At 40.8% G+C, this 27,055-nt stretch overlaps 1 protein-coding gene and 1 long non-coding RNA gene across 8 annotated transcripts in view; one reads left to right on the forward strand and one right to left on the reverse strand.

Moving 5' to 3' along the window:
• Positions 1-27,055, reverse strand: part of NPAS3 (neuronal PAS domain protein 3) — an 888,952-nt gene that overhangs the window by 658,366 nt on the left and 203,531 nt on the right. Inside the window, exon 1 of one of the 7 annotated variants that reach the window (XM_075926950.1) lies at positions 4,484-5,129. The exons of the other annotated variants lie outside the window; for them this stretch is intronic. Within the exon in view, the coding sequence (XP_075783065.1) occupies positions 4,484-4,614 (131 nt within the window). The 5' untranslated portion in view covers positions 4,615-5,129. Of the gene's footprint in view, positions 1-4,483; positions 5,130-27,055 lie in introns of those variants that run through there. 7 annotated transcript variants of the gene reach the window in all.
• On the forward strand, positions 13,386-23,450 carry LOC142829115 (uncharacterized). Its single transcript, XR_012903405.1, has 4 exons — positions 13,386-13,499; positions 14,309-14,538; positions 21,749-21,868; positions 23,314-23,450. It is a non-coding gene; the product is annotated as an uncharacterized LOC142829115 (long non-coding RNA).

Consider the following 27,055-nt stretch of genomic DNA (forward strand, 5'->3'; position numbering starts at 1 on the left):
AGAAACTATTCAAGACTGTTGGTAGCACTCACAGAACAGATGCAGTTGTGGAGTGCCACTTCTGGGCCCACAAAAAATGAGTACTGACTGCTGGGATCATATCAGAACCTTCAGACGTTTAAAGCCACATTCCTGGACCTTTTGTTCCACCAGACAAGAAATCTATACATACTTCTATTCCCTACAACAAACAAAAGACAACTAACTTTCTAAACTGCTCCACACCACAGGCTACAACAGCAACTGCCTCAACCCCCTGGATAATATTGTTAACCTCTCCACCTACAAACTCAACCCAGCAGAAGAGTCTGTCTTATCCCGGGGTCTCTCTTTCTGCCCCACATCCCCCACAAACTGGATACAATTTTGTGGTGACCTTGAGGCTTTTTTTCGCCACGTCCGCCTCTGAGAATATTTCCAAACCAACAATAAACATCAATCTGACCTACCAAATCCCCCCTATCAACACCAAAGGAAAAATAATTCTATATGGACTCCCCCTGACGGTCGGAATTACAATCTGGATTTCTATATACAAAGCTTCCGCAACAACGCACAGACTGACATTATTCGCAAATGACAACAAGCGACACACAATCTCAGCCGCGCTAAACTCCATGCCATCCAGAGTTTCAAAAACAACCTGGACATTTTAATCAAACCAGCTGACAAAGGGGTTGCTGTGGTCATTATGAATAAGGCCGACTATAACCAGGAGGTAACCAGACAACTCTCCAACACCACATTTTACAAACCTCTCTCCTCTGATCCCACCTCGGAATGCCAAAAGAAACTACACTGTCTCCTTAAAAGCCTCCCTACAGCTACTCGGGAACAAATCCACACAAACACCTTCTGACCCCCGACCAGGATTGTTCTATCTGCTTCCCAAAATCCATAAACCTGGACACCCCGGACGTCCCCATCATCTCTGGTATCGGCACGCTCACTACTGGTTTATCCAGCTATGTAGACTCTCTTGTCAAACCCTACGCAACCAAAACCCCCAGCTATCTCCGAGATACTACTGACTTCCTAAGGAAACTACAAAACATCGATAACCTCCCCGATAACACCATCCTTGCCACCATGGATGTAGAAGCTCTATACACCAACATCCCACATGAAGACGGATTACAAGCAATTAGAAACACTATCCCAGAGGACACCACTGCCAATCTGATAGCAGACCTATGTAACTTTGTTCTCACCTACAATTATTTCCAATTTGAGAACAACTTATACCTCCAGATCAGCGGCACAGCCATGGGTACACACATGGCCCCACAGTATGCTAATATTTATGGCTGACCTAGAACAACATTTCCTCAACTTCCGTCCCCTTTTAGCCCTTCTCTACTTATGCTACATCGATGACATTCTTATGATCTGGACACATGGCCAAGAAACACTGGAGACATTCCACAGAGATTTTAACAACCTATACCCCACCATCAATCTCAGCCTGGACCATTCTACACGAGAGATCCATTTCCTGTACACCACAGTACAAATCAGCAATGGAAAATTAGACACCACCCCTCTACAGAAAACCCACTGACTCATACATTTACCTACATGCTTCCAGCTCCCATCCAAAACACACCATACGCTCCATCATCTATAGCCAACCCTTTGATACAACCGCATCTGCTCTAATCCCACTGACAGAGACCAGAAACTTCAGGATCTCTACCAAGCATTTATAAACCTCAACTACCCACCCGGAGAAATAAAAAAGCAAATTGGAAGAGCCAAACGAATACCTAGAAACCATCTACTTCAAGACAGACCCAAGAAAACCAACAATAGAACACCACTTGTCATCAGCTACAGCCCCGAACTTAAACCTGTCCAACACATTATCAATAAACTACAGCCTATACTGGAATAGGATACTAAACTCCAGGAGGCTCTGGGAGACAGACCCATAGTCTCCTATAGACAACCACCTAACCTCAAGATGATTCTTACCAACAGCCACAGGATATACCACACTAATACCAACCCGGGTACCTTCCGTTGCAACAAACCCCGTTGCCAGCTTTGTCCACATATTCATTCTGCTGATACCATTATTGGACCTAACCAAGTGAGTTATAAGATCAAGAACACATATTCCTGCGCATCCAGAAATATAATTTATGCTATCATGTGCCGAAAGTGTCCATCTGCTATGTACATTGGACAAACATCTCAGACACTTCGCCAAAGGATCAATGCCCACAAAACAGATATTAGACAGGATCACAAAGAAAAAACAGTTTCTTGCCATTTCAACCAGAAAGGACATTGTCTCAACAACTTGATTACCTGCATCCTGCTTCAAAGGCCTTTTAAGAATACACTTGAAAGAGAATCTTCTGAACTGTCATTCATGCTCAAATGGACACTTTACACTTAGGTTTGAACAAAGACTCTAATTATCTTTCCCATTACAAAGATAGCTTCCCCAATTATCACCTCTAATATCATTAGCTCACAGACATTTCCCCCCCCCCCCATTTCCCTTCTGTTCTGAAATTTGATTTGTCCTTTTCATATGTGTTCATTTTTTTAAATTGTATCCTTTGGTATATATGGTTGGGACAATTTTCTTCCACTATTTGATCTGAGGAAGTGGGTCTGGCCCACGAAAGCTCATCACCTAATAAACTATCTTGTTAGTCTTTAAAGTGCTACATAGTCCTGTTTTTTATTCCTGGACCTGTGTGCTGAGTTTGCCCACCAGTGTAGGGAGATCAAAAACAGAGCTTCAAAGACCGTGAAAAGGTGAGTACTGATCCCACCACAGTAATTTGCAATGCCAGATTGCTACTAGTCAGCATAAAACTCCATGAGGAGAATAATGCAGGGACAGGGGGGAGGGGGTCTCTTGGTGTGCCAGTGTGTAGGACAATTAATTGTCTCCTTCATACAGAATTGTGACTTTTGGCAATATACAGAGTATGGTGGATGGTTTTGCAACAGTGGGGTTCCCAAAAATAGTGGTGCCCATAGATGAAATGCATACCCCAACTTGACACCAGATCACCTTGCCACAGAGTACATCAACTGAAAGGGCTACTTTTCTATGGTTATGCAACCTAGGATACTTAACTAACATCAGTGTTGGCTGATCAGGAAAGGTGCATGACAGATCTTTAAGAGCACAGAACTACTCAGAAAGTCACAAGCTAGGACTTTCTTTCCCTAATGGAAGATTGCATTATTTGTCAAGCCCTGGCCATTAGTAATCTACTCGCCCGGGACGAGTAGATTGCAACCCAGAAGAGCCAGGTTCGGGTGATCTGCGCATGCACAGATCGCCAGACAGTGCGGCTGGCGAGCAAGGCTCGCCGCAGTTCAGCGAGCCCTGCTAATGGCTATGTTGATATGCCAATAGTGATCCCAAGAGAGCCAGCCTCCCCCTTGCCCTCTAACTCATGAAGCTATATAGCAGCCATCTCAATAGCACCAATAAATGATTTAACTACCAGCTCAGCAGGTGTAGAATTACGTCTGCATGTGCTTTTGGTAAATTGAAGGGATGCTGATATAATTAGCTGACTCTTGATTGGATCGCTGGAAAAATTATCCCAGTAGTTGTAGTTGCCTACTGTGTACCATGCAAGGAAGGAAAGTTGACATCAGGGTGGAGAAAAGAGGTGGAGCAGCTGTCCGCAGAGTTTGAGCAGCCCAACACAAGAGCTATTAAATTAACTTAAAAGAGAGCTACATGCATCAGGAAAAGTTTGAAAGAGCACTTTGTGATGAATTAGACTCTACCTGGCTCTGCTGTTTTGGGATATGCTAGGGATTTCATGGTGCTTAGAGAGAATCTTTGAATATAATGTTGTCAATGCATCCATTAATTTTGTGGTGCTTGCCGCGTATTTATGAGCATTATTCTGGTTAGTCACTCATCCTATAAGTTGTGTAACTTATAGGATGAGTGGGTGCTTCAAGTACTACTAGGCATTCTGAAGTGTACGTTGGGAGCTAATAAAGATAAATTATTTTCTAAATAATAGAATTTTACTAAGTCATGAAAACATCACAAAAAGTTCTTTGCAAATTAAAAGCCATTAAATTAAAAAAATACGTTTATGGATCAGAACTTCAGAAAGGGAAAAGCACTCTAACCTTAAATCCTATGAGTCCATTTTAACTAATCACAGAGCAGCCATGGCTCTCATAGGTCAGTATGTGAAGCTATGGTTGTGCTCAATGTCCCCTGACGTGATAGAATAGCGAAGTGGCCCCTGAGGCCAAGTGGAATGTTAAGGAGCAATCTGTAATGCTCTTCTCCATGGACTGCAAAGAGAGGCAAGCCCACAAGTGTTGAACCTGTAGATCCACAAGAATCTGCCGCACCTATGTTTGCTTCCTGAGGAGTCCCATTGGATAATCTCCTTCTCTCTCCTTTTCCCTACTGAGGCTCACTCCTGTCTGAAATATTCATCCTCCAGGCCCTGCGTTCACAGTCTGACGCAGAACTGACCTGCATGATCTGGCTGAACATGTCATCACCCTGAGTGCCTCTTCTTTCTTTTCAATTGGCTCATGAATTCTGTGGCTGGGCAGAGGGAATCCCTCAAGGCTGCAATGGCAGCAGCTACAGATAAAACACATGGAGGTACCGTGTCAGTAGAAAGCAAAATCTATGGTTCACAATTCCCTTCCTTTGTCCCCTTAAAGTAGTCAACTAGAACTGCTTATTCACACTTCTGCTCAGGATTGCTTGTACATGGTGCCACTCCCAGCTCCAATCATGGAAAATATGGCTCACCAGAGGTGAGGGAGAGGAGGGAACTGATCAGCGAAACTATGGGCTATGACAGTGAACAATGGCATCATTTTCCAAAGGCAGTGATTTTAGTTGATATTTCACTCTCAAGCACGACAAAGTCACAGACAGAACAGGTTCTGCTTGTGTTATGAATCTGCCCAGTCCTGTATGCCACTAGTTTGCATACTACAATGGAGCCTGACAAAGTTATAGTGGTATAATATGGGAAAGTGTCCAACGGAGGAGGAGAAAACAAGGCTACTGTGCTAGAAAGCTTCAGAAGAGGATTGCAGCGGACCTCCAGGAAACACACTGCTCCACATGCACCCTACTCCTTGCTTATCTCTAGGTGGATATGAAAAGCAAGTAATTCTACCTCTCTTTGCTTTAATGTGACCTCTTCTTGTAAATTAATAAAAAGTCAATAGTTGTCTTCTGTTAGGTTGGGGAGCACTATTAGTACATCACTGTAATGGGAAATACATTTACAGACTTAGTTGAGGTTTCTTCCCGAGCACTGGGCTCACCTGTACTTAACCGCAAGAACTGACTGGGCTGGAGTGCAGCCCTGGTTCACAGCACAGCTGGACCCCTGGTCACATGTCCCCCCATGCTCTACCTCTTCCTCCTCAATCTCACTGTTCATGGCAGAAGCCTGAGACGTGGGCCCCTCTGAGATAGCCACAGTGGTTTGCAGGGTGATGGTGGGATCTCCACCAAGGATGATTTGAAACTCTTTGTATGAGTGGCAAGTTGGCAGCTCAGCACCAGACCGACAGCCTCTCAATCCTTCTGAAACACCTGCCACAGTTCCTTCACTTTCACACAGCACTCCTTCTCCTGAATCCCCTGTGCCATCTGATCATAGACATTTCTGTGTCTGTCTGCACATTTCTATAAATGTGTATGTACAGCATCTCCTCCCCACCTGCCTCAGGCCCAGAATTCCCAAACTATCCTGTCCCAGCCAAGCTGGACAACCAAAAATTCACAGGGCTTTAAAGGGGGTCTCCTAATCTCCATGACCCTTAGGAAGTAGAGTTTACATTTGTGACCAAAGCAGTCAGTTTCCAGCACAGTGGGACAGCAGCTGAAGGAAGGGTAGGATCAATATGGTAATACAGCATCTACACTCACACTATGTCTACCATGGCTCAGTGTCACACAGGGAAGTGATTTTACTGCATCACTGAAACAGGGTACTAACATCAGAGGAAAACAAATTGAAGTACAGACACATGCTGAACCAGGTTGACACAAGGTGGCATACACTGAGGTAATTTTGTTGACCCATTGAAATTAAGACCAATATTGAGTATTTTTTTCAGAATCCTACCAAAGTCTGTGTAATGCCAATCACCAGAGAGATGAATTCAATCAGTTAAACCAGCAACAATTTTGGTGCTGAATTGGTAATTTGCATACCAGCATCAACCCCATTTTAATTCCATCCTAGGACTTGCATGGCTGAAACACATTATCAAGGTCTGGAATGGGAAATAGTTTCAATGACACAGACAGCTAATGGTAGTTACTGTATGATGCTTAAACCTAGCAATTGTATTAGCTTTGTGAGGGTTGTGAGTGGGAGTTTAGATAGGGAGAAGAAAGGAGAAAACAGGAACCATCACAAAGAGCTATTATACCTGATGGGCTCTACAGAAGACAGATGAATTGTGAGCTTCAGTATTCAAAATAAAAAGGATACAATCATATGTCTGGTTAACTTACAGGAAATAGTTCCATAGACAATTTTACACTAACTACAGTGATTTGAGCAATTTTTTAAAATAATACCAGCCAATTTCTCTCCATTATACTCTGCTGGCAGAAAATAAAACATTTTTCTTTGAAATGATTGCCTTTGGTTTTGTTAAATCATGCAGTCTGTCAACATGTGGTCACCATTTTTACATAATCTTTCCTGCTTCTCTGAAAAAGAATGCATTTGCAGTGTGATCTTTGATATAAATATGTAATCCAGTACTAGTTAAGGCTGTTTCTCTGATTGCAAAAAAGATAGGTAAGCAACTGATATACTGTAACATGAAAAAGTCAAAATCATAAGGATATATCTCAATTCCTATAAATACACAATAGATTTCAACTTGCTGTTTCTATTCCTCTTCAAGTCATAACTGCAAAAAATACAAATAAAAAAACAGGGTTTAATTCTCTCTTTGCATATGCCTGTACAACTTTACAATGGGAGTTGCAGGGGTGAAACCGGGGGACAAAAAAAGGACCTTTCAGTGTCAAGTGCCTTCATAAAATTAAATATCTGAAACAGAAATGTAAAATCCTCTGTTGTTCCTACACAGCATGTTACAACAAGCCCACTACAGCTGAGCAAATAGAACAGTTTCCAACTTTGGCTGTCATGTAGCAGTCATACTAATTTTGCTGTATCTCTTTTATTGGAAGACACGCTCATCCAAATAAAGGGACTTGAACAAAAAAGGTTAAAAGATGTAAAGGGAGTAATAAAACCCTGAAAAAGTAAAAAGTACAATATATGTGTTCTTAATAACGTTTTCCTTAACCTTTTCATGACATCTTATTTATTCTGAGAATATTTTTAGTTGTCTATTTAATGTTATTTATTCTTTGTATTTAAACTAAACTGTTTCACAAATTGGAGTTTACATAACTTATGTTCCTGCTGAACTCTGCTTAATGATGAAGACATACAAAGTCAATCATTATCATGCAATCACAACCACACTGCCAGCACTAATTGTAAGATTTCAGCTTATGTAGCTACTATTCGTATTCTTAAGAATGCCCCTTTCAAGAAACACACAACAGGAAAAACTGTACTTTTGAGAGCAAGGAAGGAAAAGCAAAATAAGTGCACCAGTTATACGTAAGGAGGCATCATGCCTGTATAATGCATGTCTCTGCTGGATGCTCAGGAGCAGTTACACTTACTACCACTTCAAACATGTGCAAGCAATATTCCCCACTCTGCTAGACTGCTGGGACTTATTATTGGATGAGGCTATGGGAACATGGCTGTGATTCCCACTCATGCTCAAGTCCTCCCCTATCCTATCCTGTAGCAGAAAGCACTGCTGGCACCACTTTCTGTGGCCTGAATATGATTATATGCTGCATGGGTGTCTAGTTGTGATAGTGATAGTAACAGGGTCCTCTCATTACTGCCCAACATACACAGGCTGAGTGAAAACACTACAAAATCCCGGGAAGCCTAAATGAGTAGGAGAAATGCAGTATTTTCCATGCACTAATTGTATCCTAAACTTTCTTCATACACTAAATAGCCTAAGCACAATGGCTCAAACCAATAATTCATCTACTCTGGCATCTGTTTTCCAACAGTGGCTAGTGCCAGAAGCTTCAAAGGGAATGAACAGAACTTACACCCATCTTCTTGCAGTTGGAGGTTTAAGGATGGCCAGAGCATGGGGTTGCATCTAGGGATGTTAAATTGCGCTTAATCAGCTAATCGAGTAATCAATGGAATTTCCATTGACTACTTGATTAGTCAATAAGGGGGGAAACTGCAGAGCTTGGTGTCTCTTAATACATTTAAAAAGCAGAGGTGCAGCATCTAGCACTGGGCGCAATCCAGGACTACTGATTCCTGGTTCACGCCTGGTCCCCCCCAGCTACACCTCTGCCTCCCCATCCCCACCCCTGCAGAGACAATGCTTTTGAGCCAACTCCCCCCAGCACCAGCCATTCTGGGTTGAAATTTTGGTCAAAAGGACACCTGTGTTAAGAAGAACATGTGTATATCCTGCACTAAAAATACACTGCCTTAATAATGCTCTTTTATAATCCAATGGTCAGAATCAGCCTCCCTGCTATTGGGACACTGCCTCTTGCTGCTTTTTCTGCTGCCACTGAACAAATGCTCATATGAGAAAGGAGTGTCTGAGAAGATGTTGTCCTTTCTTTGTTGCATCATAGGGAAAAGAGGAGAGTAACAGTTCTGGTTACTCCACTGCCTACCTCCTTGCCAGTTTGTGGGACTCTCCAGAAGATCAGGATAAGAGCTTGACTGGTTCTGATCAAATCTCAGGGAGAGGGGGAGGGGGCACCCACCCAGGAGGGATCTACCCTCCACCTCCCCACACAGCAGCCCAAAAAAAGGTAAAAGCAGGAAAATCTGACAACCGATTGGTTAGTGCAGCCTGGATACTGGATCTGGTACCCAGGTGACTATAAGACCACTGAGGATAGCTGAAACCCATGCTGCATTCCAACCAGTCCCTCTTCTTCCCCCTAACACACATCACAGGAAACAGTTAAGATAGGTAAGAGCTAGCTACACTAGCTTGTAACTTCTCCATGCTGCTGGAATGCCCAACAGGCCATTTCCGAATGTTTGCTGCTCCATTTGCTCAAACTGAACAATGCAAGGGAGCAGAACAGGACTGAGAATGTATACCAAAGTACTGACTGTGTCCTCTTGACCTTTTCTGAAATGACATGTTTAGCCTTCAGGGTGAAACAGTTGCACACTAGTGACCTAGAAATAATTTCATCCCTTCCTGAAAATTTGTCTGTTAGGGGTGGAACGTGGGAGCTGTGCACAGCAGTAACATAAGACAGGAAGAGAAGACTACCATGCAATTGAAGCAGCATGGTACTTAAAGGTTTTTGGAATGTAATTGCCCTGACTGGAATTAGGCAAAGCTACCATTTCTTTCACAGTGTTAGGAAAAGTGCCAATGAACTTTGTGATCGCAAGCAGTCAAGATCTTAATTTTGTGCCTTACCTCCATCAACACCTCCATGCTATATCAGGGCATTTGTTCATTCCTAAGGGTATGTCTCCAGTATGGGGTAGATTGATGCTATGGTGATTAATCCACCGGGGTTTGATTTAGTGGCTCAGCTGAAGAGTGGACCTCCTAAATCAACTACCAAACACTCTTCCATCAACTCTGGTACTCTGTCAGAAGGAGATGAGAAAAAAGAGTGACTGGGAGAGTTTCTTCTGTCAACCCTGGGCAGTATGGACTCTGTGGTAAGTAGATCTAAACTATGGGGATTTGAGTTACATTACTAATGCTTCTCAAAATGCATAACTTAGATTGACTTTTCCCTGTAGAGCAGATCTGCTCCAACTCTGACAGAAGTATGCCACATTCTGAAATGAGCTGCAGCCAAAAGTAGATTTAAGTATAATTGAGAGCAGATGGCCCCAAATCTCTACCCAGTTTAAGACAGAAATTAATCATATGGATACATGTAATTTCAGGGCACACAAATCACTAAGACCATGATGTTTGGAGCCATCTTGCCCCTTGGATGATTCCAGGCAGCTGCCCACACTCACCAGAAGTGGTGGGAGCTGAGGGAAGTGGAGCAATCCAGCCTCAGCCTGCTCCACTCTGTCATGTCTCAACCACATTGCTCCACTTCACTGCAGTGGTGGGAAGTGGATCAACCCAGCCGCAGCCCCAGCCCACTCCACTCTCTTGAGTGATGGGCTTGGAGATGGGTTGTAGGAGTGAAGTGAGCAGGTGCAGGATCGCTTTGTTTTCCACCATCGTGGTGAGTGCAGGGGTTAGAGAATGACCCCTGATGCCAGCACCACCACCACCCTCACTAATCCCCATTTTTGTTGCTCAGAGATGGGAACTGGGGGAAAAGTGCAATGGGGCTGAGAAGGAGCAGAGCAAGGCAGCAAGATGCAAAAAGTGGTGAGGCCTAGGGGAAAGGGAGAAACTACCCTGAGCCCCACACATCCCCAGGGACAGCCTAGATGCAGATCTTAGATATTAATCTCTGCACAGTTTAGATAAACTTGCAAAACAGCATGAATTGCATTTCACACTGTCCCAGCCGATGTTTTCTTATGAATGTTTGTTTTCATGATTAAATGTATTACATTCCCTGAATTAAACAATAATAATTGGATAACAGACGTCAAACCCAGGAGATCTGTGCATACTCCAGTTAGAAACAAGTGAATGATAGAGGAAATTACCACTGACCTTGGCTATAATAATTTATGCTTGTAAGGCTGCTTAGATGTGCCACCAATTGGGATATGTCTACTTTAGCAAGTTTTTGCACATCTCTGAGCTAAGTCAGAGATGCAAATGCTAAATCCAACTTGAGGGGATATCATATGGATTTGTGACATCCGTTAAGGATGTTGGATACACCTAACAAATAGATAATTCTCAATTATTTTATGTAATTTTTTTAAAATTTCAAACGGATAATTTTCATATTTAATAATAATGTTTACTTATGGCCAAATCCTGAGCCAATCTTTTTACATTAGTTTTTTACATTTTTGTTAATTCTACTAACTCAGGACAATAGCAGAATCATACTCCCAGCAGGTTAAGTGTAAGAGCTCAGATCAGGGACATGACCACAAAAGCGATATAAAGTTCATCTTTCACTGCTCTAATTTGAGAGCTATTCTGTGAAGGGTCAGTTACCCTTTACCATATGAGAAAACCATGAGAGTTACCCATGAGAGTTACTCTAGCTTGCTTACGCTTGGTGGCAACAGCTATTAGATGTCAAAAATGCATCTGTGGACTGGCATAACACATGGATGTCCCAGCCATAACCAATTTCCTCTGGCCATGTAGATCTCAAATTGAAAGCCTTATTCATGTTCTGTCAATAAATACTTCAAGATATGCAATATGACAGATCTTCATGCCAGGAACTGCTGAAGTAGCTAGATGCAGAGACAGAATACACACATCTTTTCTTAATAGCACAGATCATCACAATTAAGAATATTTTAAAATCTTAAATTTTCATGATCCAAGATTTCATGTTTTAATATATGTTTTCCCATCTCAACTCATTCTGTCACTGAAATCAGCTATCTCCTTTTTCGGCTTCCTGAATTACACTCTCACTACAAATACTGTAACAGAGATCCAGGCAATTCTCATTAGGGCTTGAGTTCAGTTAGATTTCTTCCCCCTAGTAGTTTGTGACAAACATAGAAAAGCTTAATTAATCGAGCACTCCAATGATTTTAAGGGTGCTAGAGCAGAGACCATAACCCTGGGGATTTCATTTTGAAATAAAAGCATGGTATCGCTCCATTATTTGTCTCTAATTTCATTCCTAATGTTGGCCTCCTCTCTCCGTCTAGCAAACTGTTCATTAGTGCCTCTCCTAAATACTTCAACAGCCCATACCCAAAGCAGAAGAACAACTTCCTGTGGATCATCTCAAGTGTTCTACCCTCCACGAGATGCAAACTCACTTATTAGACAACTAGTCTCCTTTACACCATTTTCCTTCCTGCTGATTTCCCTTCTTTTTTGAAAAAACAAATGCAGGTGTCCCTACAAACACATATCATCAAGGAAGCTTGTTTCAGCTCTGAAGGCAGCACAGCATTCCCAGCTATGCTGGCTAAATCTCATGGATATTTACTGTGGCTTTTAATTTACACCCCAGTGAACAGGTTTGAAGGTGCACCTCTCCCACAGGCATTGTGTTGAAATACATACAATACGCACAGCCTTTACAGGATATAGCTTGAGCTGCCCATTCACAGATGCAACTCAGCACAGATAAGTCACATTTTGGGTCCCTAATGTCACCTCTGTGGTTGGATTCTCCTATGTTCTTGGGCTGTGGGTCTGGACCTGCACATGGGCTGCCTGCAGCCACACTGGTAAAGGAAACAAGAAGTTTTTCCTCTCCATCACATCAGGCACCCACCAGGACTAGTTGTGATCTGGCTCCCAATAATTTTTTTCACAGTCAGACAGTGGTAGCACGACTCTCAAACACAGAATATAGCAACTATAAAATCAAACAATACTTAGTGATTCTTTGAATAGTATATTCTTCATTCTTTCACAATATATGATTAGTAGTGATAATTTCAGAGCTCAAATGCACCACTAATTCAAAAGCTACATTTAATGACAATAAAAAGCAGAAGGCCAAATGAGTAAGCATCACAGATGGTCCAAAAAAGTTATTTAATTCTTCATCAGCTATAATAAACAGCTGCATTCTTGTGTATGGGGTGGGGGGAGTTCTGCTTTTGTATTCTTTGTCACAGTGCATATGCATATTTCCCAGAAAATCAAAACCATCCACTGTATTTAAAGTCTTCTATAAAACAGACTGTAGTGAAGTATATTATTTAACCTGAGATAATACAAGATGGCAAGTGATGTAGCCATAAAAAAGGAGAAGGCTTCCAAGATGCAAAAATGAGTCAAAGAACCATCCAGAACCATCAGTCTCTTTTGATTACTAAATTGTGCACTAATTCAGAATGATAAACAAGAATATTTTCAAGCACTGGGAAGAAATTCTGTACCTTTCCAAATTACAACCAACCTGACTGCTTGTGCTGTTCTTTAAACACAGGTGCTCCAAAATCAGTGGTAAAAGAACTGAGTTAGTGGCTACAATATAGTAGTCAATCTAGTGTTCTGGTTGTTTAAACTGAGCTTACCTACACCACCAAAACAGTTAACTTAAGTAAATATACTCCAATTAGTGAACTCAAGTTAGCCTATTTCCAGGGAGAGTGGCCATGCTATAAACACAGAGTGGTCTGATTAGCATCACAGAGCAAATTAATTAGCAGCTGATGACTGGAGATGATGTATCCCCAGTGCATTACTGGCTCTAAGCACCAGAAGCACTTGAGCTTCAAACCACCTGACTTGCTTAGGCCAGCTAGCTCATATAGAAAAGCTCTACTAAACTTGAGTTAGATGGCTGGAAGCAGATAGGACTTGAGGTATGTGAAAACTTGAGTTATATCTTGAGCTAACAATGCTGGGAAAACATGAACTTCTATCTAAACCTTGGATACTATTCTGTTTTTAATAATTTAAAAATGTTACATTTTCTTCAAACATCAAGGGATGAAATTCAGCCGCTAGTCATAAAATCAACATTGAGCATATAAAAGACTTATTTGGAATACCTGCAATCTATATGCAAGTAATAGAAAGATGGATGATTTAAATTTAGTTTTGACAATATCCAGAATCCTTCCTTTATAAAAGTCTTCAAAAGATGTGTGTGAAATTATCCTTTACTGAAATGAAACGTAAAAAGACAAAGGATTTGTCATAACCCTTATGTAGAGACATTATTTTTACTTTGCAACAGGGCAAAATTTCACACGCAAATGCAACAAGTATTTCCACAGAAACACACAGGTTTCCTTTTGCACCTGCAAAAACATATTTCTCCAGATAGACTAACTGGCAGTTAGGAATGCAGTTATCAAATCTGTACAGGCAACTGCAGAAGTTTAAATACCTGGAACTATTAGAGTATGTCTCACTATTGCTGACAATATTACATGATCAGATTATTACTTTATTATTCACCACATTTTTAGCTCATGTAATAAGCACTATCAGGCTTGTTTTATATTATTGGCCATGGTTTCTCTCTATCCACCTCTTTTCATTATATTTTTGTTTTGTCAATAAATAGAAAATTAATCTAATAGTATTTTAATTACATTACATCCCTCTTGAAAAGGACCGTGGAGAAGTGCAGGATCTTATTTAACATTGTCTTTTTTACTTCTAGAAGATCCCTGGAAATACTTACTACCACAGAATAGCTGATGGAATATGTCTTCTCCTAACAATTTTTGAGGGATGGGTGAAGGAACTGAGATTGCTTCTATGCATATCAAGATGAGAAATATCAAGGTATGCCCTTATCCCATCTCCTAGGAGCATATGTTGGCACTGGAAGCAGAACATGTGGAGGCAACAGCTTTTCAGGCATCAGAAATGACAGCAGCAGGAGCTCAGGTAGGCTGTTTGGATTCTGTTCTTTGATCCATATTCAATTAATCCAAGCAGTTCCTGTGCTTCACACAATATTAGAGGCTGAAGAAATATTGTATACAAAGTTCACAATAAGAACATAGGTTTATACAATTTCTTCCCGTCTGTAAAATTAGGAGATGACCATGTCCTAATTAAAAACTGACGATTTAAACACACTGACGATCAAAATACAATAAAAACAGCTGGCTACTAAACATTTTTCTGACTAATTTAGACAGCCTTATTATAGAACATTTCATACTCATTACATATATACATATAAAATAACACCCAGTATAGAGGAGTTGTGTTTCTTAATTTAAATCAGAAATTAACTATGTATATTAGAATATTTAAATGTTATAAGAACTTAATTGTTTAAATTTTGAAAAATAATCACACATAAATAAGTTTGCACCAATAATATAAACAGTGGAGGTAGCAGGAATTTTTTCCAAATTTTCAGAGCACTCTCTGCTTGTATAAATGCTTTATTGGGCACACAGAATATATAAAGTACACAACAGGTTGACAAAAAAAAATAGTTATCAATGGTTCTCTCCCAAACTTAAAGGGCATAACTAATAGCTTCCTGCAGGAGTGAATCTTGAATCCACACGCTATTCAATGTTTCCATTAATACTATGGATAATGGAGCAGAGAGTATGCTTACAAAATCTGTGTCTAAAAAGATGGAAGGAGTTGCAAGCACTCTGAAGGACAGGATTAGAATTTAAAGGACCTTTATAAACGGAAGAATTGGTCTGAAATCCTCAAAATGAAATGCAATAAAGAGAAGTGCTAAGTACTTCACTTAGGAAGGAAAATTCTTATATACAGCTATAAAATGAGTTCTAGCTGGCAACAGTAGTGCTAAAAAGGATAGGGGGCATTATAATGGCTCACATATTTAATAAGAATCAACAGTCCAATGCAGCTCCAAAAAGGGATAGCATTCTGGGTTTTATTAACAAAAGTGTCATATATCACACAAAGAAAGTAACTGTCCCAATCAGCTTCGTACTGGCAAAACCTCACCTGAAATACTGTGTCCAATTCTGGGTATAAGAAAAATTATGAACATTTAGAAAAACTGATCTGTGAGCAAAGGTTAAAAATGGGTATATTTAGTCTTGAGAAAAGAAGCTTAGAGGAGACCTAATAAAGGTCTTCAATTATTAAGAGATGTTCGTTTTCTGTTAATACAGGCAGTCCCCGGATTACGTACAAGATAGGGACTGTAGGTTTGTTCTTAAGTTGAATTTGTATGTAAGTCGGAACTGGTACATATTTTTGGGGGGGACGGGGAGCTGGAGTTAGGTGGACAAGACCCTGATTCTCATACAACTTCCTTATTCTAAGAAAAACACAAACTGTTTTGATATGAAGGTTTTTTTTGTTGATATTTTAATTAAAAATCGATCATAAGTTTCAGTGTTTCATGCTATATCCAAATCTTCCTTTTGGGGTACCTGAAAGATCCCAGTTATTCATTTAATAGTCAGAATCTTTGTTTTTTATAACTAAAAAAGTTTATTCAATGCATATTATTGTTCCAAATAGAATTTGCTACAGATGGTTCAGTGAAATGGGTATTAAGTGTAATCAATAGTCATTGGAGAGCACAGTGAAATATTGATACAATCAAAGCTGTTGTTGTATTCTGCTGAACAGAAAATGGAAATCCCTTCCTGTGAAGTGTGTGTGTGAATTTATCCACAGGTTTAATTTTAAAGAAAAATTCTGTGTTGGGAACTGGAGTTTAGCCACAGGTGGGTCCTCATTGTCCACTCACCCACTTTGCAACCAGACCCATCCCCTCGGGGCTTACCCTGCTCCACTCCAGCCAGGGTGTGTGGTTGGGGCTTATCCCCTCTTTCCTTCTGTCCTGCTCCTCCCCATTCTTGCCCACCCACACCACTGGGTAATTTTTCAGCTTCACCTCTGCCAGGCTGGAAGGGACTGGTTAATTTCACGTGACGCTAACAAGATACTTGTAGCTTTAGTGCTGAAGAGGAAAAGAGCTGTTGCTCCCAAGGTGGGGACTGTAACACAATGGGTCTCACTGCCTGCTGCTCCTGCTGTTCCCTAAGAAATTAATTTTTCCGCTCTGGGGTGCCCCCTTTTGGCTGGTGTCTGGTTCCCCCCAGTAGACCCGCATCCTCCGCGGCGAGAAAAGCCGCTCCGCGTCTCTCTGGTCAGCTGGGGGAGGGACGCTAGCTCCGCATCTCCCTGGTCTGCTGGGGGGAAGCACCCCCCGCGCCGCCGGAGGCGGCGACAGTGGGGGAGGCACCCCGAACTAGCTGCGCCTCTCTCCCCCCCCCCCCGTTTGTAACTAGGGATCCGACATAAGTCGGATTGATGTAACCCGGGGACTGCCTGTACTGAAGGGAAGACCAGTTATAATAGGCTTAGAATATACAGCAAAAGAGGAGAGGTTAGTTTTTTGTTTTGTTTTGTTTTGTTTTGTTTTGGGGGGGGGGGGGGGAGTTTAGTTCTGGAATATGCATCCAGTGGAGATTGTGGAACCCCCATCATTGGAGGTTTTTAACAACAGACTTAACAAACCCATTAGGGAGGGCCAACGCTTACGTTAGTCCCGCTTCAAAGCAATGGTTCTGGACTTGATGACCTTCTGAGGTCCATTCCACCATACATTTCTATGATAATTTACTGGTGCTAGACTCAGTTGTCACTACAAACAAATGATTTATGCATGCAGGTCTTGATTCACAGCCCACAAGACTCAGAGATAGTCTTTTCATGGATTTTGGTCCTTAAATGAAGCCCATATGAGCACATTCATTCTCATCAGTACATATAAATGAAAATATGCAAACAGTATGTGTATTCCAGAGACACACACCCACAGAAGCAATATTTTGAACATGTTGCCTTTTAAATATATTTCACTGATTTAGGATGGCATAGTGTCCATTCTTACATAATTTCCATGACAACAATGGAAATTCCACAGTAAATCAGGAGTAGAATTCAGAATTGTCCTTTCAACAGTAATATACAAAACCTTCATATTACAAAGTTAGAGAAAGGATATATGTCAAACGTAAAAAAACTCAGTTCAAAATAAAATTTTTGGCCCCTTTTTTAGACAGTTTTTGTGTGTGCTGGATGCAGCTGATGTGCAGATATTTTACAGTATGTGGAATTGCATAAAAAGGAATGTAGGCTTTTTATGATTTATTACATATTATCTCTGTGAAGATTTACAACTGTAAAAGGGGAGAGAGCCACCTAAAGACAGGTTATCCAGAGGCCTAAAATATAGAATACTGTGTAATATTAATTTTTTAAAAAAGCAATAAAACTTAAAGGGGTCCTAAAACTTGAAAAAATAACCAAGCATCATGACTTCATTTGGTGTTTGTTGCAACACTGTTAACAATAATTTAACGTGAATGTTGTGGAGACAATGTGCTATGACGTAATTCTACAAAAATAAAAAACATGAATGAATTACACCATTCCTTCTGGCCTACATGATATCAAATGTATGCACTATGAGCCAGATTCAGTAGTATGCTCAAGCATATTTAAAACTAGAAGCTCAAGAGTGGTGTCAATGAAGTCAATGGAACTAATCATGTTTAAAATTATCCATGAGCTTAAGTGCTTTTCTGGACTGGAGCCTACGTTAAGTCTAATTTTACATATATATAAAAAATTAGGCTCCCACCAAATTCATGGCCATAAAAACTGCAACATGGTCTGCAAAAAGGTCTCCCCTCTGAAATCTGGCTTCTGTTTATATTTACATATACAAATTTTAGAAGAGAGCGAGTAGCAGTTCTCGAACTATAAGACCTGACATAAAAGAGCATTGTGAGGGTCACAAGGATATTGTATGGGGTAACAGTCTGGGGCGGCCCATGCGTACAGGCAGACTTGGCAGTCGCCTAGGGCGCCATGTTAAACAGGGCACCCAATGATGACACACCACCATTGAGGGCTTTGGATGCGGCGGTGCTGATCGCTCAGTCCACCTAGGGCTCCAGTTGCCGGCAGCTCGTCTCGGGCTGCCCCAGTCACAGTATTGCTACTTACTTCTGTGCTACTTCAGAGCTGGGAGGTCAGAGAATAGCAGCTGCTGGCCAGGCACCCAGAACTGATGGTAGCATCCCACTAGTAGCACAGAAGTAAGGGCAGCAATATCATACCATGCCACTGTTACTTCAGTGCCACCTTTAGAGCTGGGTTGCTGGCAATGGTGGCTGCTGACTGAGGGCCCAACTCTGAAGGCAACTGCACAGAAATAAGAGTAGCAATACCATACCATCCAATCCTTATTTCTGAATTGCTCATGGTCATGGCTCTGCCTTCAGAGCTGAGCTTCTGGCCAGCAGCTGCCACTATCCAACTGCCCCACTCTGAAGTTAGCACTTCTGCCAGCAGCAGCACAGAAGTAAGACTGGCAATACCACTACCCTTCTACAATAGCTTTGTGACTCCTCCCTGTTTGAGTCAGAACCCTACAATAACAAAACTGATATTTCAGATTTAAATATTTAACATGAGATGTATGATTTTTAAAGTCCTATGACTGTGAGAATGGACCAACCATGAATTTGGTAAGTCCCTAGATTTAGTTTATTATGTATTACCATTGCACCTAGAAGCTCTATTCATGGACCAGGACCCCCATTTTGTTAAAACATTGTACAAACGGACAACAAAAGAACAGACTCTGCCCTGAAGTGTTTACAATCTGAATGACAAGCAAAAACAGATGGCTACAGAAAGAGCAACAGGGAGTATAAAGAAATAATGAGACAATATTAGTAGCCAGATGGGCATTGGCAGCCTAACCTGTCACACACCAAGTGTGTGTAGCCAATGTGACCTAGTGGCCAGAGTGGAAGTCTGCCCTCATGGTCAGAGAATCAGAAAGCTGTGCTGGAGCTGGGGTCTACAGGCAAGACAATGGTCAGAGCCAAGAATCAAAAAACAGAACGGAATCAGAGGGCAGAACTAGAGTCATTATCAAAGTTAGGAATCAGGGGTTCAGAAACTGGAATCAAGAAGACAAGGGGAGGAATAAGGGCTGAACAGAAAGTAGGTCTGTTACAACTGCAGTGGTAGAACACACTAAGCAGTAACTATGCTACTGTTGCTACCAGGCTTAAATAGGGATCTACTAACCCTTCATCAAACAGGGAACATTGTTACTTCCAGAGGCTTTACTAGGTTCACTGTGTTGCTAGGCAACCATGCCTGGAGCTAGCTGAGTTCCTGAGAGGACCATTGTCAAGCTTTTTGTAGGCACCATGGCACAAGAGTGATTTAACCAGGGTTTTGAAGGCATCTGTGGGGAGCTTCTCCCAAATATAAGGAGCAGTATGACAGAAAGCACAAAGGTGTTCTGAAAATGTGACACTTGCTGGAGGCAGTTGTAGACAAGAGTCAACATCTCATTAGCAGATCAGAGATGATAGGTAGAATGGGCACAGACCATGAAGGGCCCTGAAAGTGAAGACATGCAGCTTATGATGTACATTGTATACAATAAAGAAGGAAAAGCCAGTGTATTAAAGCAATGAAAGGAATGTTTTGGTCAAAGTAATGGGTTAGAAAAATGTTCTTTGCAGCACCTCCATTTGCACAGGCCACATAGAAAGATCTTGCAGTAATAGACACACAAGCTAATGAAAGCTCGTCAAGAGTTTTAGTTCCATGAATGGATTAGAAAGACCACATCTTGGAGATGTTATGCAGAAAGAATTAACAAGAGTTAGACATAGCTTGGATATGAGAGACAAGTCTGAGTTAAAGATGACACCCAGGCTACAGACCTGAATGACAAACAGGATGGCAGAAATGTTCACAGTGATCAAGGAAGGTTAGGCAGAGGGCATATTAGAAGCTCTTAATAGCTAGACATCCAAGAGGAAATGTCAGGGACACAGGCCAAGATTTTATATTTGACAGTAGGAGAGAGATTGTGGGTAGAGAGGTAGACATGTTACTTGTGAACATAGAGGTGCTAGAAGATGAATGTGTGTGAGAGGATGAGATTACCAGAAATAAAGAATATAGGCTATGTCTAGACTGTAGAGCTTTGCGGCATCCAAGGAACGCGTCTGCTTTTTTGGAAATTTCAAATTGATCTCTCAAACTGTGAATGAAATAAGACTTGGCAAGATACAGTTGTTCTAAATCAGTGGCTTTCAACCCGTGGTCTCCTCAACTCTGGGAATCTGCAGACTATGGCTAAGATTTCCAAAGGGGTCACACCTCCATTTCGAATTTTTTAGGGGTCCACAAGGTTGAAAAACATTTTTTTAATCACTGATATCTCTCAAGAGATTCAACCTTTGATAGTTTTCATGTTATATTAACTGCAACTAAACTTTTATAAGACTATTAATTCCTTCTCCCTTTACAGTTGGAAAGTATATCATGTGAGATATTCCTTCCTTTGGTGATTGTGACCTTCTAATTCTTTGGATACCAGATAAAAAATTCATAGTGCTAGATAGGAATATTGCCCCACTGTCTGTCTTACTATAACACAATAGGTAACACTCTATGGACAAAGTCCTTCACAGAATTTAAGCCTAGTTAACATTACATTTGTCTAATTTTCTATGCCTTTTAAAATTCTTTTCTTTAGTTTTATTCTTTTTTTTCCTTTCTGAGGTTATTTCTTTTTCTTGTTTTTTTTTAATAATTTATTACGTGTTAATTTGTTACTCTTATTGTGTTTACATTAACATAAAATTCAAAGATGGATGTCAGTGCTTTCCACTGCAATTTTTCAAGGAATGCTGAGTACTGAGAGATTGCTATGGATTTGTTAATTCTTCATTTTATATAACTGAAGTAAAATTACCCTTCCAAAAATGTGTTTAAAAAAATAAAATAGCTACTGCTAGTTATATTTTCGTAAGGGCAAACAAATTCTCTCACAACATGCAAAATTTTGATAAAGAAAAGATATGAACATCTCCCTATTTCAAAGCTTTTAAAAATAAAAATTACATGATTATAAAAAGAAGATAAAAGATAAAGGAATTTTTAAGAATAAAGCGCCCACAATTTTAACATTCTTTCTCAGTTTTCATTTTTTCTAATATTTTGTTTTTGCTCCAAGACTAGCAAAATGACAACTGAAAATATTCTGGGGCATACGAATGTGGCACAATTGGAGCTCATGATTAATTTTTTTTTTCAGGATGGGATGAAGGAGTAGCAGATTTGAAGTTCATCCTACAGTCATTTCACACTTCCTACTCACAATAACTTCAGGTGGAGTTTCAAGTACTGCAGGCCAATGGTATTCAGGCCAAGAAATGTATGTATCTCACCCTGTGAACTGCCTTTGAGATTTTGAAATATCAATGTAAAAAAGTTATATAACTTCTGGTTACCAAACCTGAATTCCTTGTACAACACATTCTTGTAACAAAATGTGGAAGAGTTTATAGGATACCTGCTACATATTTCTGTCTACATCAGTGGTTCCCAAACTGTGGTCTATACATCATTTGATTCTGGTCCATAGACAACTGGCAGGTTATCTGTTGTCTGCTTTTCTTTGCTTCCAGTTGCTCTTACAGATGGCCAGGCACTTCATGCCAAAGAAGAGCTTGCCATCTGTAAAGCAAGCTGGATGCAAGGAGGAGGAGCCAGCCTACCAGCCTCTCAGAGGCATTCTGTAAAATGATGACTGGAAACAGGAACTACCTGCTGGAGATGCCAACAACCAGGAGTTGCCAGTGGACAGGAATCAGAAATGGGACAAAACTGTCCACAGGAGAAGAGGGAAAAGGGACCAAAAGTCTAGGGAGAGATAGGAAGGGACAGCTTGCAATTTTGAACAAGATAGGACAGCCCAAAGACCTTAAGGAACCCCAACGATCACAGGGGCAGAATGGTAACAGAGAGCACATGCCCTTCACTTCCCCTCCTCACACATTGCTCTGGTGCACCTGAGAATTTGTCTGACAATTTATTGTTATTAAATAACTCTGTGAAGTATTTTAGAAGGTGTGTCCAAAAATCCAGTCTTACAAATCAGATGGATCAGCAAGCTCACTTAATTCTGTATAGTTAGTCATAGCATTTTGCACAGTGCCACTACAAATATAACATCTGAAATATGTGTAATATTTCTACAATCAAGCAAATAATGAAAACACTATGAAACATTTTCTGTTAATTAGCCCATTTATACATAAGATTGTTCTTATGTATGTCATTTCTTCAAAATTTGAAAGAAGTGTGGAAAAACACCTGACTTTTATACATCCAGATGGCACAAAATCTAAAGGTGATCAGAGATAAAGACGTGCTAAAAATATATAAACTTGATGGTCTATAAGCACTATTGTTGTTAAAAAAACCCGATATACTGTAATTATTTTTAAAGTCAGTGTGACTCCACAGAGTACTAAATATTCATTCTTCGGAATAAATTTGAATCCAGAATTATTCATCTTTTTTCCAAACAGCTGAAATGCTATATAAACAAAGTATATATGTTTTTTAAGTAAACAATACAATAAGTAAAGTGATTTATTATGCAATTTATCTCTTTCCATCTCTGTACTGTTCATAATTCAGATCCACATAGGGCAGTTCATATACCATTAATATTTCCCAGATGTGTTTGATTTTAAGGCTATGATCATTTTAACTTTTAAAATATATGCCATTTATCATCAGAGTTATGGTAGCATTCACATTATTCTAGTTAACATTCTGTCAGCCATTCCATTATAGAACCTTTTTTTTCAGGGGTGCAGAACGTGGCTTAGGAAGTGACTACAGACTGAGACCCTGTGTGCAGCATCCTGGCTTGTAAGCAATTTTTAGAGATACTTGAAAAGAAAAACAAAAGGCATAGACTTTCAGTTCTGGAAAAGAAAAAGAACATTGTTGGTGGTGACTTTAAATACAATTTCTCCTCTTGAATTTAAAAATGTTTGAATTTTTATACAAAAATTCTGTAGGTTTTTTTTAATTATAATGTGAAAAATCCAGGGAAGAAAACAAATAATTTTTTGTCTAGTAGGAAAAGAACTGAAATTGTCATTATATTTAAAAACCCAGTTATGCGCCATTACACATAGTGCCTCCTCACTTATCTTCTCAACTACAAAACAAAATAAATATTCTGAAGCAGTGAATCTTCTGGTCTGGACCATAGAAACTGGGTATTCTGTTATCAGAGGGTATGTCTACACTACCCTCCTAGTTCGAACTAGGAGGGTAATGTATGCATACCGCACTTGCTAATGAAGCCCGGGATTTGAATTTCCCGGGCTTCATTAGCATAAGCGGGCAGCCGCCATTTTTAAATCCCCGCTGCTTCGAACCCCGTGCAGCGCGGCTACACGGGGCTCGAACTAGGTAGTTCGGACTAGGGTGCCTATTCCGAACTACCGGTACACCTCGTTTCACGAGGAGTAACGGTAGTTCGGAATAGGCACCTAGTCCGAACTACCTAGTTCGAGCCCCTTGTAGCCGCGCTGCATGGGGTTCGAAGCAGCGGGGATTTAAAAATGGCGGCTCCCCGCTTATGCTAATGAAGCCCGGGAAATTCAAATCCCGGGCTTCATTAGCAAGTGCGGTATGCATACATTACCCCGCTAGTTCGAACTAGCGGGGTAGTGTAGACATACCCTGAGCTATTTTCATGTGACCTCTAACATTGGAATCCCACACTCCAAAAGAAGATTCATTTGAATGTGTCTATCTCACAGAAATGTCTTGGGATAAGACTTAGTTTGGTACAGTTGTGGTTTACAGGACACCTTGCTACGCCACTGATTTTCCAACTCAGTTTACTGAGTCTTTATTTGACCTCGGCTTGGAGTCACTCAGGTTTATTGTCCTAGGCATCTTCATTTTCCATAAAGAAGTCTTTTTTAGTAATTTAAGGTTTGATACCTGCCTTGTGACATCTAATAGTAAACACTTGTAGCTGGGCACACATTTTCGACTTTGCTTTGGGAGTGAGTTTGGCCATCAGAGACTGGAAGGAAAGGAGATGTCTGTGTGTTCTGATGACCTGTCACCTTAGGTTTCTGATGATCTATCACCTTTGTTCCCATCGTTGTGGGGGGGAGAAGACACGTTCCTCTTGCCTACCAAGTATTCTAATCCCTCTGAAGTTATTGTAGAGGTTTGGGATTTTTCTAACACAAATGGCCCTGATTTGAACTCTGAACAGTATCAGAGATATCTGCATGGTAATTTCCATAGGTATTTAAAACATGCACAATTTTTACAACATGTTCTGACATTTGGGGGAAAAAATCAAGAAACTGGTATAGCCTGTGCTGAGCACCCGGACTCCCCATAGCACTGGTGAAATCAAGGAAAAGAGTGTCTGGAGAGATGAAAAAAATTGGCAGAGGTTTTCTGGGATACCAGCGTTCTTTCACCAGCCCTGTAATCCCCATTGTATGAGGAAGAAGGGATGTGTCGAAAGAGGAGATTTTTCCGAAATTTGGCCCTGTGTAGATGAAAGAAAAGTAGAAAAAGATACACAAATTGTGGTTCACAATTTGCGTATCTTTTTCCGACTTTTCTTTGTAATGTAGACCTAGCCTAAGATCTCAACTAATCTCCACAAATCAGTTAACCCCTTATTCTGCAGTTTACTCATTCTCCCTGTTCCATTACCAGTTTTTACTCATCTGTGGAATCCTGTGTACCACAGCAAAATTTACTACAGTAGGAACCATGGGGCACTGCAGACTACAAAATGTAAATAAGCCTACTGTTTTCAGTAGATCTTTAAAACATCATAGCAACTCTGACTTTGATCATTAGTCAAAGCTTAAAATCCAGTGAAGCAGGAGTCTGATGCTAGAGTAGTAAAGTAATATCTTGAGAAGGCTTGCTGAAAAGTCTGACCCCATCAAGACCAAGATAAATCCTCTTAAAATCCCCACTCTAAATTGGTGGTAACAGAGGAGCACTGTGGATCTCAGGAAAAGTGCAGGGAATTCCATAGATTTCCACAAGCCAAATGAGAAGAGATTAATAAGAATTGCCTTTTTTTCATTTATTGTTTTAGTCTCAGTTAATGCTTGCTTATAGGTGAAATACATATGTGAAATGGCTATGCACTTCAGCATGCAGGTTAAAAACTTCCCTAAATGTTAACCTTTTCAAGCAGTATTTTTTTAATTAAACATTAAGAAAAACTTTACCTTCTATTCTACTCTATATGATTTGCTGCTGCTTCTACACAAATGCCACTCAACCTCATTCCTGCTGTTCCACTGCTCGTACATGTGAGATCACAAATCAGAGATCGAGTGCCTGGATCTTTCACAAACTGAAAGTTAATTAAAATATGGTAAGGACAGAACAAATAGGGTAGGACAGTGTGTTCATCAGTGACTACAGTTGTCAGCTGTCCAGTTTTCAACTGGAATGTCCGGTCAAGAAGGGACTTTGACAGCTCTGGCCAGCAATTTTGATTAGGCCTCTAAAACTCAAGTCAGCAGTGAAGCATGGCTAAGGCAAGCTCTCTGCCTGCCCTGGATCCATGCTGTTCCCAGAAGCGGCCAGCATGTCCTGCATCCCCTAGCTGCTATGTAGCCAGGGAAGCCAGCAACCATGACTAATGGGAGCTGCAGGGATGGCACCTGTGGGCACAGAAAGTTCATAGAGTTCCCTGATTCCTCCACATAGGAGCCGGTCATGTTGGCTGCTTCCAGAAGCTACCTTAAGTAAGCACTGCCCAGAAGGAGCTCTCACCCTAAATCCTCTCCCTCATTCTCGAACCCCATCCCACCTAAGCCCCCTGTTGCTCCAAAACTCCTCCCAGAGACTGCAAACCAGACTTCCTCCTGCACCCCAATCCCTATATCCCAGGCCTGAGCCCTCTCCCACACCACAACCACCTGCCCCAGCCTGGAGTCTCCTCCTGAATCCTAAACTCCCAGAACGCATATGCCCAGCCAGAGCTGCCACCCCCTCATGCACTCCAACCCTCTGTCCTAGCCCTGTGAAAGTGAGTGAGGTGGGGGAGAGTGAGCAATGAAGGAAGTGGAAGATGGATGAGTGAGCAGAGGTGGGGCCTCAGAGAAGGAGCAGGGGCAAGGCAAGGCTGTTCACTTTTGTGCAATTAGAAAGTTTGCAACACTATCACTGACTTATGTAAAAAAAAATTTCAAGGATTGGGTGAACCTGTAAGTTTAGGGGATCGTAACTCAATCAAGTCTGACACTAGCTATTTTATTTCCTTTTGTAAAAATTGATTTAACTTTCATCATCTATACTAAACACCATCAAATTAAACTGACAGCAAAGTACAATTCATCCAGGCCTTCAATTTAAATTATGCCAAAACCTAATTCTGGGTAGAGAGAGGCAGTTAGTAAAAGAATAAGATCTTAAATCTTCACCTAGACATATGTTCAGAGCAATGACTAGCAATCAATTTAACCTCTTTTTCTTGTACACAACTCAATGGCTATTTTATATTTGTTATATGCTAAATGGTTTTAACTTTTTTTCC

The sequence above is a fragment of the Pelodiscus sinensis genome, chromosome 4 (assembly GCF_049634645.1).
Source record: "Pelodiscus sinensis isolate JC-2024 chromosome 4, ASM4963464v1, whole genome shotgun sequence".
NCBI lineage: Eukaryota > Metazoa > Chordata > Testudines > Trionychidae > Pelodiscus > Pelodiscus sinensis.